This window comes from Fusarium falciforme, chromosome 4 (assembly GCF_026873545.1).
Source record: "Fusarium falciforme chromosome 4, complete sequence".
Lineage (NCBI taxonomy): Eukaryota > Fungi > Ascomycota > Sordariomycetes > Hypocreales > Nectriaceae > Fusarium > Fusarium falciforme.
In genome coordinates, this window is record NC_070547.1 from 2,199,729 (window position 1) to 2,214,960 (window position 15,232).

The 15,232-nt window shown below is 52.6% G+C and overlaps 6 protein-coding genes and 1 pseudogene across 7 annotated transcripts, besides 1 other annotated feature; 3 read left to right on the top strand and 4 right to left on the bottom strand.

Annotated features, from left to right (window-relative positions):
* Nucleotides 1-669: 669 nt before the first annotated feature.
* Nucleotides 670-2,243, bottom strand: NCS54_00543500 (Hypothetical protein; the record flags this gene model as incomplete). The annotated part of the gene is made up of 2 exons (XM_053150939.1): nt 670-1,076; nt 1,124-2,243. The coding sequence occupies 2 exons, from the start codon at nt 2,241-2,243 to the stop codon at nt 670-672; spliced, it is 1,527 nt and encodes a 508-aa protein (XP_053006914.1).
* Nucleotides 2,244-3,575: 1,332 nt separating this feature from the next.
* On the top strand, nt 3,576-5,432 carry NCS54_00543600 (Glutamyl-tRNA(Gln) amidotransferase subunit B, mitochondrial; the record flags this gene model as incomplete). Its single annotated transcript, XM_053150940.1, has 1 exon — nt 3,576-5,432. One exon carries the CDS (start codon nt 3,576-3,578, stop codon nt 5,430-5,432), a length of 1,857 nt encoding a protein of 618 aa, XP_053006915.1.
* A 298-nt stretch (nt 5,433-5,730) lies between these two features.
* Nucleotides 5,731-6,747, top strand: NCS54_00543700 (Hypothetical protein; the record flags this gene model as incomplete). The annotated part of the gene is made up of 1 exon (XM_053150941.1): nt 5,731-6,747. The coding sequence occupies one exon, from the start codon at nt 5,731-5,733 to the stop codon at nt 6,745-6,747; it is 1,017 nt and encodes a 338-aa protein (XP_053006916.1).
* Nucleotides 6,748-7,394: 647 nt separating this feature from the next.
* Nucleotides 7,395-8,333, bottom strand: NCS54_00543800 (J domain-containing protein; the record flags this gene model as incomplete). The annotated part of the gene is made up of 1 exon (XM_053150942.1): nt 7,395-8,333. The coding sequence occupies one exon, from the start codon at nt 8,331-8,333 to the stop codon at nt 7,395-7,397; it is 939 nt and encodes a 312-aa protein (XP_053006917.1).
* Nucleotides 8,334-10,259: 1,926 nt separating this feature from the next.
* NCS54_00543900 (Hypothetical protein) lies at nt 10,260-11,135 on the top strand (the record flags this gene model as incomplete). Its single annotated transcript, XM_053150943.1, has 2 exons — nt 10,260-10,519; nt 10,574-11,135. The coding sequence occupies 2 exons, from the start codon at nt 10,260-10,262 to the stop codon at nt 11,133-11,135; spliced, it is 822 nt and encodes a 273-aa protein (XP_053006918.1).
* A 292-nt stretch (nt 11,136-11,427) lies between these two features.
* On the bottom strand, nt 11,428-11,850 carry NCS54_00544000 (Hypothetical protein; the record flags this gene model as incomplete). The annotated part of the gene is made up of 2 exons (XM_053150944.1): nt 11,428-11,618; nt 11,673-11,850. 2 exons carry the CDS (start codon nt 11,848-11,850, stop codon nt 11,428-11,430), a joined length of 369 nt encoding a protein of 122 aa, XP_053006919.1.
* Nucleotides 11,851-12,547: 697 nt separating this feature from the next.
* Nucleotides 12,548-14,644, bottom strand: NCS54_00544100 (annotated as a pseudogene). The gene is made up of 3 exons: nt 13,910-14,644; nt 12,887-13,862; nt 12,548-12,831 (listed from the first exon to the last, which is right to left on the bottom strand).
* Nucleotides 12,548-14,644: a sequence feature.
* Nucleotides 14,645-15,232: the final 588 nt, after the last annotated feature.

A 15,232-nucleotide genomic window follows, 5' to 3' on the forward strand; every position in this document is an offset into this window, starting at 1 on the left:
AGGAAGCGGATACTCAGCATTTTGGTGCAGGGTAGCCAGGTTGCAAAAAGAGAAAAATTGTCAAAAAGAAAGGATTGCTGGTGGATTTAAACCACCTATATTGGACGAACAGGGAATCGAACCCTGGACCACTCCCAGATGCAGGCATCTGATGGACGAATTATGCTAAGGGAGTATTATACCACTAAACCATTCGCCCGATTGGATGACAGAAGGTTTCAAATCAGCCATCATGTTCCTGGGACGCAAGCGGTCGAGTTCATTCTGGACCGAGTTGAACATCGCACTCGTCAACTGGACAATTAAAAGGGACAGTTTGGTTAGTTTTTATATGTGCAGAGACTCTCCGGGCACTGTGATGTGCAAACGGCCAGTTCGAAATGGATCAAGAATCATCCTTCAGTGAAACAAAGACATGACTGCAGCCCAGAGAGAACCAAACATCCAAACCCTAACCAATACGACTCTGGCTCGAAGACCTTCTCTAAAAACATAGCAAGTACATGAAAAACAAAACACAGTGTTGATCTGTTCATAAGATAAAGGGCATGCCCACACGAAAGGTATCAATCCAACTGGACAAAACCAATCCCCTCAACCGAAGCTTGGATGGCCAGTAGTTTCAGAAGCTTGTTGCCAAATCAACCCCCCTGATATTTCTGTCTGCCGTCAACCCCTTAGATGCTTGGCGTTCCCGGTCGCCATCATGACAACAGCGGCCAGCACAACAAAGCACAGCACCACGATCAGTCGGCTGGTGAGGTCCGGGAGAGCCACCAGCGACACAGCCAAGCAGGCAAAACCTGCCGAGAAACCATTTATGAGCGCCCGTAGAGGAACTTCAGGCTGGGGGGCTGCCTCATCGCCCCCCGCCTCCTCGGCCTTGTCGTCGGCAGCACCTGGGGCATCCGTGGGAGGCTCTCGAGCCACACAAACGAGGTCGGTAGCACGCAGGAACTCGGTTTCAGGCTGAACGATGAGATTTCGCTGAGCTAGAAAAGTTCTGTAGGCTCGCTTATCATCAGCTGCCGCTGCCGGTAGCTTCTGGATAGTTTCTAGGGAGGCGAGGAGTTGCGCTGGAAATATTAGACAATGCGGCAAGTTGGGGGCTTCGTATTCTTACTGTATGCGCCAAGGACGTGTCCAATATCTCTCATCACCCGAACCTTGTCCCGCTTGTAAGGAGAATCTCCCGACCTTTCCTCTCTCGCAGAGCAAGGCAGGTCTCGTCTGCCCTCCCTCCTTCGTTCAGCTGTGCTGACTGCATCCGATTCTATCAACTCATCTTCCAACTCGACAAGTTGGTCTTGGTAAGACAAGAGGAGGCGGTGGTGCAGCCACTCAAATCGCCGATATAAGGGTCGAATGCCTGGCAGAACCTGACCTGTTATTGCTGATGCTATGCGCGCATATCCTGTCAGATCAGTGAAAGGAATATTGATATTCCCTTCGGGGCCATCCCTGTTTCCAGCTACCATGTCTTGAGCGTCCGGATACTGTGAATCGTGGAATGAAGGATGGTTCGCAAAGGCGGCACTCAGTGTAGTAGCCTTGGGGTCTAGGTAACCGTAACCAGACGGGTATTGCTGGCTGAGGGGTCGCAGCCCAGGCTGCTGTCCAGGAGGTGGTGGATATGGGTAGGGGGGATAGGCTGGACCAGAGTAGTTTGGTCCCCAGCCAGGGTTGACGGGAGGCTGAGAGTATGGTGGTTCCGGGGGGTAGGATACTTCTTGGGAGTACGGTGGTTCGTTGGGGGCAGAAATGGCTGGTGATGGATACTCCAGCATTGGTGCCTGGGGGCTCCTGGACTTGCTCTTAAAATAGCTGAGCTCCTGGCTGGCAGACAGGAAACCTCCATCGTGACCAACCGAGTGTGGCTCTGATCCAGAGGAAGACAAAGCACTGAGTCGATGTGCTGCCTTGTTCTTGTGATGTTTGGGTTCCCTTGGCACCCTTTCCCTAGTGTAGCTCTTGCCTGTGGATGTGTCGTCGTTGGGCGTGAGTTGCGTAACGGCGGACCCGCTGGAGGTTGAGTTTGTATTTAGAGCACCTGTGGAAGCATAGTCCATCATGGAAGACGGGCTGGGGGATGTTGCGTATTGGGTCACATCCAGGGCGGGTGGCTGAGCAGTATTGTATTCATATCCCTCAGCTGGTGCTTCATTGAGCTTGCTCCTCTCAATCTGCGGGCTAGCAGATGAGGCCGGGGAGTGTTGACGTCGAGATTCTGGAAAGCCGTCCATGGTGATCCTGTGTACTGAAACGTGGTCCGGTCCGACGGGGAGACTTTTTTACACTGTATATCCAAAAGAGGCCTTACCCTGGCTAGTTGTCAATGTATCCTAGCCTATCAGTGATTGCTGTTTGACACAATATCGACGGATATAGTAGCAAGCAACGTCGCCCTGAACATCAAGTCAGTGCCCATAGAGGCACCAAACATTCAAACGCTGCAAAGAAAAGTCATACCTGAGATACTTATCCCAAGCACTGTGACGATACGTTGAGACTTTGGAGGAGTCACAAGAGTGATTGACGCACCGTGCCACGATGAACTGACTCTGGGCCGGATAGGAAACACGCGAGAGGTAAACGACGGCAGTGGAAATGACCAAGACAAACAAAGAGCGATATAAAAAATGACGAGCCTGACTGGAGCTTCCTGATGTTATTAGTAGAGAGGAAAAGTCAAGCAGATGAGAGGGTTTCAAGACTACTTGAAGCCACGGCATGCATGAGGTGCCAACAAGGGTGACATGGTCCCTGTCACCTGCCGCGTTGTCATGTCCGGACGCTCGAGCCGGAGACTTCGGCTGACCCCTTCGGCTAATGGAGGAAAAAAAGAGACAGCAAATGGTATGAGCTGTACGTGGCGTGGTGGTGGTGGTGAGGCAGATGCAGGCAGGGTCATGCATCCGACGACAATAATAGGAGAAGATCACTAAAAAGAAAGGGCAAAAATTGAACTCCGGTACAGGGAATCGAACCCTGGGCTCCGCGGTGCTATTCCCTCAGGTTATGAGAGCGCGAAATGTTAGCCACTACACCATACCGGATGTTGCTTGATGGAAATGGTGGTGATTCTGCAGGTCTTGAGCTCGTGGGGTCGAGATCGTGAGATGTGGGTGGGTGAGTGGACTGTCACGTGGTGTCAATGGCCCGGGATGTCCCGCCCAGACACCCGAGCTTAATTGAGCTCCACCGCAGCTGCAGGAAGGAAAGTCTTGAGCTTTGAGGCTGGAATTGAGACACCTTGGTTGGCTTACTTTCCCTTCACTTCCAAGTCAAGGCTTTCCTGAGGCTTTTGGACATTGTACAATTGCCCTCTGATCGTGGGGTTCAGCTTCTATCTCCTTGTATCCCACCACGACCAACGTCCCGGTGTCCCTCCAATCCAGCTGTCGCAGCGTCGACTCACACTCTACGATTGCACTTCCAATTCTCATGCGGCACCGTTCGAACCATACTTTGTGACATAATCTCACTGATTAGAAAGTCAATTGAACCCCTGGAACCCCAACTCCTGCCAAATATCACCAAACACTCCTCCCAAGGTCAACTTTGTCATCCTCACCATGCCGCGCATACCAACTTCAGTCTTGGGCAAGTATCTGCTCAGCGGTCAAATCTCACGACAAGGTTGCGTCGGTGCGCGACAGATCACGAGGCATTCGGCATTACCTTCAGCAGCCGTTTCCGTTGCAAACTCAGCCAGGCTGTTGCACGTTTCTTCCGAAACCGTCCCACCACCACCTCCAGCACAGCCCGTGCCTCTGCGCAAACAGCTCAAGGATGAGGCGAAAAAGGCAAAGAAGCAGGGCAAGAAGAAGTCAAAGGGTGACTCCCAGACAGTGGATGGATGGGAATTGACTGTGGGTATCGAGATCCACGCCCAGCTGAACACGGCACGCAAGCTATTCTCTCCCGCTGTCACCTCTTTCAACGATGAGCCCAATAGTCATGTGGCTCTTTTCGACCTTTCTATGCCAGGAAGTCAGCCATTGTTCCAGAAGGAGACTCTGATTCCTGCTCTGCGCGCCGCCCTTGCTCTAAACTGCGACATCCAGAAGCTCAGCCGGTTTGATAGGAAGCACTATTTCTGGTGGGATCAACCGTCCGGGTACCAGATCACTCAATACTACGAGCCCTTCGCCAGGAATGGTCACATCACTCTCCTCGCCAGAGACGGGATTTCTCCTCAGGATGGCGAGAGCGTCACTGTCGGAATCAAGCAGGTTCAGCTTGAACAGGATACGGCTAAGACCCTTGCGCAAGCGGACAAGGTCAACTGGCTGGACTTTAACCGTGTCGGCGTTCCACTCATTGAGATCATCACAGAGCCGGAAATGCACCACCCTCGAACTGCTGCTGTTCTGGTTCGCAAGATCCAGATGCTGCTCAACACTGTCGACGCCTGCGTCTCAGGCATGGAAACTGGAGGTCTGCGAGCAGATGTCAATGTTTCTGTGCGCAGGACCGACGGGTCTAATCCCTCTCTCGGCACAAGAACTGAGATCAAGAACCTGAGCACGATCAAGGCGGTCGAAGACGCTATCATTGCTGAGCGGGACCGTCAGATCAGCGAGCTGGAAGCCGGACGGGCTATTCCTAGCGAAACCCGCGGTTGGACTCTCGGTTCTAAGGAAACCCGACGACTACGAGGAAAAGAAGGTGAGGTGGACTACCGCTACATGCCTGACCCTGATATTGCGCCTCTGGTCATCGGAGACGACCTCGTGAACCATTTGCGACGGTCGCTGGCTGTCTCGCCTGATTCAGAGCTGGACACGCTGATAGCGCAGTACGGCCTTACTGCTAAGGATGCGCTGTCCCTGATCAACCTGGAGAACGGCTCTCGTGTCCAGTACTTCTACAAGGTCCTTAAATCAGTTGAGGAGAAGCTTGCGGCTGAGTTGACAGAGGCGGAGATGCCAGAGTTCAAGAGCTATTCTACTCTCGTTGGCAACTGGATCATTCACGAACTTGGACGCCTTACAACATTCAAGGCTGGACCGCTCGCTGCGAGGGATCTCTCCTTCACCCCCGAAGGTGATTGCTTGCAAGTTCCGGATGCAGACCTCGCCCAGCTTCTGTACCATCTGGTGCGCAAACAGATTACTGGCAAGGTGGCAAAGGAGCTTCTCTTCGCAATCTATCTCAACGAGATTGAGGGAGGAATTACTCAGGCTATTGAGGATAATGACCTCTGGTTCAAGGAGATTTCCGAGGAGGAATATGAGCAATTGGCAGATGAGGTTATGGAGGGAGAGGACAAGGTCTTGCAGGAGTTTGTCGACTACAAGCAGTTTCCACAGGGCAAGCTCATGTATCTTGTCGGCAAGATGATGCGTCTTGGGCCAACAGAGCGTATCGTCCCAGCGAATGCTGAGAGTGTGATGAGGGCAAAGGTCGAGAAGCTACGGAGTGAGTGATTCAGGACAGCGGAAACGTTACAGTCGTCAATGACACAGCCCTTCTTCTTGTCACCTAACCCCCCACACGCCGATGATATTGGTGTCACCAAGGCGCCCATTTCAAGCTCACGAAGCGCTCGTTCCTAAAGATAGTTGGACGGCCCGATGATGATGAAGAGGCTTTGCCATGGCATCGCTTGGTATCACCACTCGCGTCTCTTTGCGCACCCGGGGGACAAAGGAAGCAAACACGGGGGCGCCATCATTTTCAATAAACGTGCCCTCCTCCGGCGTATTCAAGAATCAGAGTCTGACCATGGCAAGCCGCGATAACCTGGCCGCTGACGTCTTTTCCCCCGAGATTGACAAGCTCATGGCAACTGATTACCCGACGAGCCCCCTATTTGCTGCCTCTAGCAAGGGGAGGCCCGTCCGATGGACGAGCAAGACCGTGACCTCCAGCAACTCGATGTATGTGACTGCAGTCCTAGACGATGAAGACGATCGAGACTTTGAAGGCAGTTCTGTAGTGACGCTGGCAACCATCGTTACCGTGACCGACCCTTTCTCACAAGAACCGCTATTTCCACTGCCACCAACGAGGCCAACCACCCGAACCACAACGATGGCAGCAGAGACAACTCCAAGAAACATGTCTAGTTCAGAACCGACATTACCTGTCGAAACATCTGCCAAAACATCGGTCGACAGCGATGGCGCCGCGCCTCCGGCATCAATAGACGACAGATCCCATGGTCTTTCTCAAGGACTTATCGCTGCCATCGCTGTCGGCACGGCCCTTGCTCTAACAGTCACAATATTGATGGCATGGATATGCATTTGGCACAGAAGAAAACAGTGCGACGAGGACAACAGCACCATCTCTCGAAACAACTCCATGCCCATCCTACGTCCGCCTTCCCTCCCGCCGCTGCCGGAGCTAAGCTCCCATGCCGAGCGGACAGACACGCCAAACGACTCCTTGCTCAGCTGCAGCATTCTCAGCGATCCGAGGGAGACACTCTCGCAGGGTGTTCGATCCCCCACGCCCCAGCCTGCTGTGGCAGAGGTCAGAAGCTTCACCCGTACGTGGCAAAAGCCGCGGGTGTATACGGTTGGGGGACGCGGGCCTTCCGAGTTGCAGAGCTCAGAACCCGTGGGCAGTCCGCTGGGGAGGAGCCACGATTCGTCACCCATCTCGCCCGCGCCCGGAATGGACTCGACCTACCCTGGGAGCCATGTCGTGAGTCCTCTATCGCCCCCTTCGAGATATGGCTCTCTGTCGCCCTGGGATAGCGGAGGACGAGAAGAAGGTCAGGGAGGAAGATTCTGAGAAAGGTTGGAGGACGCAGAGATATATGACACTTGGTTTCAGGGGCCGCTTCCCAAACTAGGGGTTTGGTGTCACATAATTTTAATGGACGCATGGATGGATCAGGGGTTGAAACCTGAGGAGATTGGAAGTGTGCGCAAGGAGGCATTTTGTCATTAGAATCTAATCTGCTCGGGGTAATAGGTCGAGGTCGATCTGGAGGTCCTGGTTCCTCAGGCGCTGGCCATGTTTCGACTGCCGAGGGTTGAGCTGGGTAGATGCCTCATGAATGGTACACAGCCCATTAGAACATACGTGTCTATCTACTTTGTTGGCTTTGGCGTGATGTAGTAGGAATAGCCCTCTTCAGTCCTTCGCCGATTGTCCTTACCTAGCTTCTAAGGGCATTAGTGTCTGTTAAAGTCGGCATCATAGGAAGGCATTCGTATGGCCCATGTGCTGACAGTTACATGGGAGGAATAGATAGGAGCTTGGCGAAATGTCCTGAATTTTGTGTCTTGGATATATCTAGATAGACTGGAGAGTGGTAGGCCAGCAAGGGGTAAAATTATGTGCAACTCCAAACTCCGGAAGTGCTGAAACACGATGATATTCAAAATCACTGAATGCGAGGGTGAGCAAGGTACGTTCTCACCAACAATACTCTTTCAAGCACCATCACCCTCATCCTGACCCTTTGCACGTGTGCTTTGCTTGGGTGCAGCAGAACCTGGGTCAACCGTGTCGTTATCATACTTTGACGGCACAAAGGCATAGGCCAGGTTCTCCCGGTCCCTCAGGAACATATCTACCCGTTCATCCTTTGACCGTCCCTGAGCCACTGAGGTCCTCCGGGCGACCTGTTGCCCGATGGCGAGGTTGGACTGGTTTGTCATCTGCATGTAGTCGGCACCCGACTGCTCAACCCTGCTCATCTGAGCAAAGGCCCCGATCATGCACATCACGACGACCAGCGTGGCAAAGAGGCCATTGGACATGTATAAGGGGTCCTTGGGCTTGCCGTCGCGGGCGTCATACCAGCGCTCCCAGTCCTCCCAAGTGGCATTGTTGGCGGCGCTGCCGGCCTGGTGACGCCATGCGCGATCTGCGTTGCGGACTGTCTCGTTCAGGGTCTGTGGGCGGCCCCCGCTCCAGCCCACCCCATGGTTATCGTAGAGCTGGCGCTTAGACGGGTCGCTGAGGAGGTCGTTGGCGGCAACGATGAGGCGATACCGTTCGAGGCGAGTCGCGTGGGGGATGTGATGAAGGTCCGAGGTATGACTGTGCTTGTCGGGATGGTATAGCTTGACAAGTTGGTAGAACCGATGCTTGGTGTATGGATCGTCCGTCCTCATGGCAAAGATCTCGTAGGGGGATGGATAAGTGGTCTTGGGCCATTCGGGGACATGGTCACGATGGGAGCTGCCTCGACGGCCATGGTCAACCGTCGCATATCGTATTTGTTGATGCGCCGAAGAGGCAGTCGACGCGGCGTTGTGTCTCGGAGGCGCCCCTCGAGATGACGTTATGGACGGCAGCGCCGGCACTGCCGTGGCGGGGAAGGGATTGCAAGAGCAGAGGAGGACGGCGGACTTGTTTAGCGGCATGGCGATTGTGATGGATGGCAGGAGCCTGTACACGGTGAGGACATGTTCAGAGCCGCGAGAAGCCAAGTTGTAGCTATCGCGGGATTGAGCATGTTGGAGAGGGAAGAAACAATGGATCAATGGGCGTCACGAGGTCAATTGGCGCATTCCCGCTCACTCACGCGCTGGAAGCTCGGAGTTAGAGGGTAGACTTCCCCACATTTTCGGGGACCTCAAACAATTCAAGTCCCGGCCGAGAATCGGCGAACTTGATCTTATCGATAAAGGGGTGCTGCGCCACAGTCACGAGACATGCCGGCTGGGGATGAGCCTCTCACCGAGGTGAATGTTTCGGTGAAGGATTGTGAGATCCCTGTTGACAAGTCCTTGACCTTGGCGACATTCCACACCCTGGTGCATTTCCACCATCCATGCCATGTGGCGGGCTTGGCCGATTGATGCTTGGCTGCTTTGCATGCAGAGATCCTACCATTTCGTGATTACACACTATTCTACAATTGCTCTTTAATACAGCTCTCAGTCTCACATCACCAGCACCGGGAGACTGTACTCCTAGTGATTGTTTTACAGACGACTCTACAGACATGGACACTGACGTAAAGATGGCCACCACCACCTGAATCACTCTTCAACACTCTCGGTAATTACTCTAACCATAACCGAAAGTTCCATTTAAGCGAAGCCCCGAGCATGTCTCCCGAGGACACGGACATGACAAGCGTCCTGTCCGGAAATAACGGCAGACAGGATCATCGACGCCATCGTCATCAGTGGCGCCGTGCTAGGCCTGGAGCCCCGATGTGATTAGGATAGACAGGTTTTTTGTGCCTCTTGGGGGGCGCATCAAAGTTTTATGCTTCCCCTCAATGGGGAAACCGGAGAGTTCGGGGGTAAACAACGTGTTTTGGGGAAGAAAGACTGTGAGGGGATTCGACAAGGGGTGGACGGCAGAGCATTGCCGTGATCCATGAAGATCTGCTCCAACAAGAATCTCGAGAACTTCTCTTTTTGTTGTGAGATCAACCGCGACAACTTGTGGATCGTTGTAGCGGAACTCTTCCGATGGTCTCTCCACCCACCACCGACAAGATTCGGTCATTATCTCCACCGCAGGTTTTCCCTACTCTTTGAGAGTGAGCACAGTCTGCTAAGGGAATGATTCGAGCGGTTGCCCTCTGGTTCATGCTGGTCTGTCACCCTTGTTGAGGCTGACGGCCCGCCCGGCTTGGCCAGAGCCTCATCAACCGGCCTTCTTAAAGCCGAAAGCGACCCGGGCTAACAACATCTCGAGTTAGTACGGCCCCGTTGAATTCTACAGCCGAGGTTGTCGATGGGCTGATTTCAAACCAGACCTATTCTCTTGACTCAAGTGAGCAACCAACCATCGCCACACATTACCCATCAACGACCCTCAACGCAACACACGACTCAACCAGACCCCTGGATGATAGGTCCGCTCTCTCCGGAAGTGCTCCATAACGACGTGCCGACAGATCCAGCTTTTCAAGATTTGAGTGTCTGGCAAAGGTTCCGTCATGGCCAACCAAACCTCCACATTGGGGGTCTGCCTCCTCGGCCCTTTGAGTGTCGATTCTGTTAGTCCCGTGGGTCGGATATTCCAAGGAGGCAAAGGTTTGCAAGCAGTTGCCGTGTTGCTCCAATCTCTTTGCTGATCCACCTTCTGATCCCCCAGGAGATGGACAGCCGTTCTCAAGAGCCGGATGGAGTTGGATGTCCGCCCCATCGTCACGCTCAACGTGATGGGGTATGGGGTACTCTCTGGGGTGATGTTTGGGGTTGTGAGGGGGGATATAAAGTCTATAAAGTCTATACTCTAACCCCAGAGTTGATCAACTTGACCTGTCCCTTACCTGTCCTTCTCCTCGATATCAGAAGCTTGATACTTGCCTTGATACAGTAGACAAGATGTCTTCGAGCACCCCCTCTCCTTCCAACGGGGCCAGCACCCCTACCCATTATACCGATAAGGAGGACGATATGCATCACCACTGTGGCCACCACCACGGCCATCATGTACCTCGCACCCATATCCAGAAGCCTCACCAGTCCATGGTGTCGCAGGTCTACGACCCTCCCTTCTACAGAGTTGCCAACCCTGGTCCACTGGGTTTGATCAGTTTCGCTCTGACGACGTTTGTTCTTGGCTTGTATCAGTGCGGTGCTGGGTAAGTTGAAATAGTCATGCTGAATGCTGGGGGCTGTGCTAACTCTGTGGATAGCCTCCCTGGATCGAACCCCTTTGGCGGCGTCGGCCCTGACCAAGCCATCTTTGGATTGGCTGTCTTCTTTGGCGGCATTGCTCAGTTCTTTGCTGGATTGATGGAGTTCCGTGTCGGCAACACCTTCGGTACAACCGTCCATTGCTCATACGGCGCCTTCTGGCTCGCCTTTGCCATGTTCTTCGTGCCCGACCTCGCCATCAAGGACGCATACAAGGGAGACGACCGTGCCTACAGCTTCGCCCTGGGAATCTTCCTCATCCTGTGGTGCTTCCTGACGCTCATCTTCTTCATCGCCGCTCTCAAGACCAACATTGCCATCTTGCTGGTGCTTGGCTTCCTATTCCTGGCTTTCCTCTTCCTCAGCTTGGCTCAGTTCCTGCAGACCAGCCACCCTGTCGCTGCTATCCGGATTAATAAGACGGGAGGAGCGTTTTCCGTCATATGTGCATTCCTGGCATTTTATGCTGGTGCTGCTGGTATCATGACGGAGGATACCACTTGGGTTAGGTTTCCTCTTGGTGAGATTAACGTCCAACCCAAGAAGACAAACATTGCTTGAGTATTGGTTGGTTAATGGAAGATTGCATGACTTGTGGATTGATACCCAGAGGATAGGATAATGGAATGAATGAAAATAATATCACAACAATAATGACGTAATTGTTGATGGTTCTGCTTGGCATGTCTTCAGCACCAATCGACTCGTTAACACCAATACTTGTTGAAGAGGACTCATTTAGGAATGTCTTGATGCTTGAATTACTTCCCCAACCGTATGATGATGATGCATGGCTTATAAAAGTACAACAGGCCATTGACAGTGACCCTCATTATCCCCAATTGCACCCTTTTTACAACTTGTTCTTGATCTCCTCGGTGGCGCCCTTCACCTTGCCCTTGGCCTCCTTGGCAGCACCCTTGGCTTCACCCTTGAGCTCGCTGGCCTTTCCCTTGGCCTCGCCTTTCAGCTCGGAAGCCTTGCCGCTGACATCGCTGCCTGAGATGTCCTGGGCCGTCTCCTTGACCTTGCCGGTGACGGTTTCTGTTAGTATGTGTCAGCTGTGTTCATGACGGGGTATTGTGGGGGGGATCTGACCTCCTGCCTCGATGCCGTCGACAATCTTGTCGCTCACGGCGCGGTCAACCTTCTTGGCGGCATCCTTGACAACCTCGGAGGCGGTCTTTTGAGCGGCGAAGCTGGTGGTGAATGTTCGCGGCGCCTGGACGGCGATGACGCGGGGAGCGAGGGCGGCACGGCGGAGGATGAAGGACATGATGTCGGCTTTTGTTGGTGTTGTAAATGGAAGTAGGAGATTGTTTGTTTATGGTGTGAGAGGTTCAATTGGTTTAATTAAGAAACAGAGCTTCAATGACAAGAGAAGAAAAAAGTGCTGGACAGAGCATTGTTATATCACTGTATGACGAAGGCGGCCATTGACCTCGTCATGACATCATGACTTGGCGGGGCAAGAGCTCCTGGGAAGGGAGAGAGGCTTGTTGCGGCGCGACCCGACACGTGAAGAGCATGTAGCAATGATGACGCAGGGAGGCTTTTTTAAAGCTGGAGTACAGCAAAGCTCTGCCAGGCCATCGAGAGATTCCGTGGGCGATCGTAGAACAAGGGGGAATGCAATGCTGTGGGGAAGCTTGTAAGTGGAGGCTAACCTTTTGGTGAGGCTGGTTGTGATGCGCATGGCTTGAGACATGGATATTTTGAATGCGCGTCTTGGATCAATTGAGGATAGTCTCTGCGTCACATGATGTTTTCCAAGTTCTCGACTGCATAAACCAACTTCTCTTGCTTGCAATTGCTCTCGCGAAGGCATCGCCAAGTGGATACATACAGTATCATGATCCACCAAAATATTGTATCCACCAAGTCTAAGAGTATCTTGATCTAATCCACTAACAAACGTCATGACTAGTCCAATCTTATGCTTCATCAATCATAATCATAAATGCGATATCACATCAATCATCACCTCGTCCAATTCCTTTCCCCTTTGAGCCATCATTATCAACTCGCTGTTGCGTTGCCGCATTCTCTTCCACATCCTGACGGTCTAGATCCGTCAACTCTAGCCGAGATCCTCGAACCATGAAGCCTCCCCCGCCATTCGGCTCGGGGTCGTACTTGACATCGTCGTCCTCGCATTCTTCGTCCGCAGACGTCCCCACTCGACCGTTTATAACGTTGTCGATACGCAGACGCGGCGGGCCCGAGTTAAGCCTCAAGCCGTTCTTGGGTGGTCCAGCTGCATATGCAGTCAGCAAATAACTCGATCAGAAACAAGCCATTGGGAGACTTACAGAGCAGGAGATCGAATAACTTCACAATGACAGGCCCCCACACCGTCACAGCAATGATCTGGCCGTACGACCATCTGTTGGCCGCGAAACTTTCAGAGTTAATGACCTTGGTGAGTGAGATCATGTATAGAATATTCACAACCAGGTAAGCGACCTCGAGGATCCTCCAGAACCATCGCTTGATGAAGAGTCCACGCCGCTGTTTTCCCCATCGTGGCCACCGTCCCAGCCGGAACGATCCGAACTGGACGTGCTTTGTGAGGTGGTGCTTTCGCAACGTCCAAGCGAACTGGTCCACTACCAATGCTATGATGGCCACGCTGTCGAGAATGAGAAACACCATCTTGTACAAGAGAGGATGGGGGAAGAAGCTGAAAGCCTGCCCATCAATTCCTCGAGTCGCAGCGCAATACGTTCGCGGGCTCGGATTCAAACCGCACCCTTTGATCTCCTTTTGGCCCTTGAATAAAGCAAAAGCATCCTTGAAGTAGATCTTTTGTGTCGTCGCAACAATGGCGAGAAGATACTCCATAAAGAACCCCAGGAACGTGTGCCAATTCCTAATACCCTCGTGGTGCAAGCAGACCTGAATGAGAAACATAGGTAGAACCCCATTCTGACTGACGTGATAGGCAATGGCGGCATTGACCACAATCTCGCCCCAAAAGGTTCCCTCCTGAGAGTTGACAACAATAGCGAGGATAGAGGCAATCTGGACGGCAAACACGAACCAACACTGTGCCTCTTGGAACTCGACCAACGTCGTCGCAATGGCGATACTTGTACGTGAGAGCCCCCCCGAGTCTCTCCAGATCATGCTCTCGATGCGCGTGAGACTTCGCTTTAGACGGTAAGGTTTGGGCTCAGACTTGCGCTTGTTTGGACCTTGGGTGATGCGGACCCAGAGGGTGAAGCCTTTAAGGAGGAGATAGAGCGCTGCGGCGAAGCTGACTTGCAGGACATATGAGATGAGAACCTGGAAAAGTCAGCGTCAAGACTGAGAAGAGGTCATATTAGTCTTACACCAGGCCCAAAAATATCGGGGTTGATTTCAGCTGCCAGCTCTGGGCAAAAGTCATCCATGGCATCAAATATTTCCTGGGCGCTCGATTCTCCATATGAGAGGGCATCAATGCTGCGGCTACAGGGCTTGCTCAGTCCATCATTCTCACATGCATCCTGAGCGCAGGTGATGAGAGACTTGAGAACCGGCTTCCCGTCAAATTCGGCCAACGTGCCAGCGCCCATGATGGAGCTGGCATTGCGCTCTGTCTCATCACTAATGTAGTATGACTTGACATCCTGGCTCCAGTAGTTGACAGCAGCCAGAGCGGCGCAGTTGTAAAAAGTTTCCAGGGAGCTGAAGAAGAGATCAGAATTGTTGCAGGCACGTGTGCAGTCGGAGGTGCCGTCTTCGACTTGACATCCTGAGCTGAAAAGGATAATCTCTTGGCCGCCGTCGAGGTTGGTCTCAAATAGTTCCTTGAAGGTGAGACCCGAGTCGACAGAGTCGGAACCCGAGCCAAGACCTGCAATATCTAGGAAAGGAAAGAAGTCTGATGTTCCGTCGATGCTGGAACGGAGGAGGATGGTGAGGGGTGTTGGTGTTGGTGTTGGTGTTGAGGTTGAGGTTGAGGAGGCTGTGAGCGATGATGACAGGGGAAGAGAGGTTGATACGGTTCCAGCCATGGCGGAATTTTGCCCCGTCTTGTTCTGTCTCTCCTTGTTGAGACAGCGGCCTATCCCCCACGGACTCGACTAACAGCGACCTGAGGCCGAGTCCATTCTCATTGACACCAGGTGAGGTACTGTAATTCAAACTCTAGGCTGGAAAGTTACGAATGAAAAGAGGAGCGTGGAAAAGGGACAAAGGAAGCCGGACTCAAAATCTGGGAGGCTGAGGAATATCCAATGAAGTTTAGAGCACTCCCTCTAAGGGACCGGCGTCTCTTGGCGCCGCTTCCCCATAAACAGCAGGGGTTTGTAGATCGTGGGTGAAGTGTCTCGGCGGTTCTTGGTGATGATATCTCGGTGAAGCAGCGGTGAAAGAATAAAAGAAGAAAGAAGAACAAATATTGGGAATTGATTCTCGTGTGTATCAATGTCTGCACCTCAATCAATGAGTGGAAACGTCTTGTGTGTTTCATGCTTAACCAACTCATCTTCTCCACCGGAGCCGGCTCCATAATGCATTTGTGTCATACGGTAGATGCATCCATTGACCAATTCCTAAGCAACAGTAGCAAAACATCAAGTCCAAAGCCAAAATAGAAAGGATAATAAATACAACTTCACGTAAGAAGAAGCCGCATCTTTACAACCTCTTATCGGCTTATCGCAGCTCTC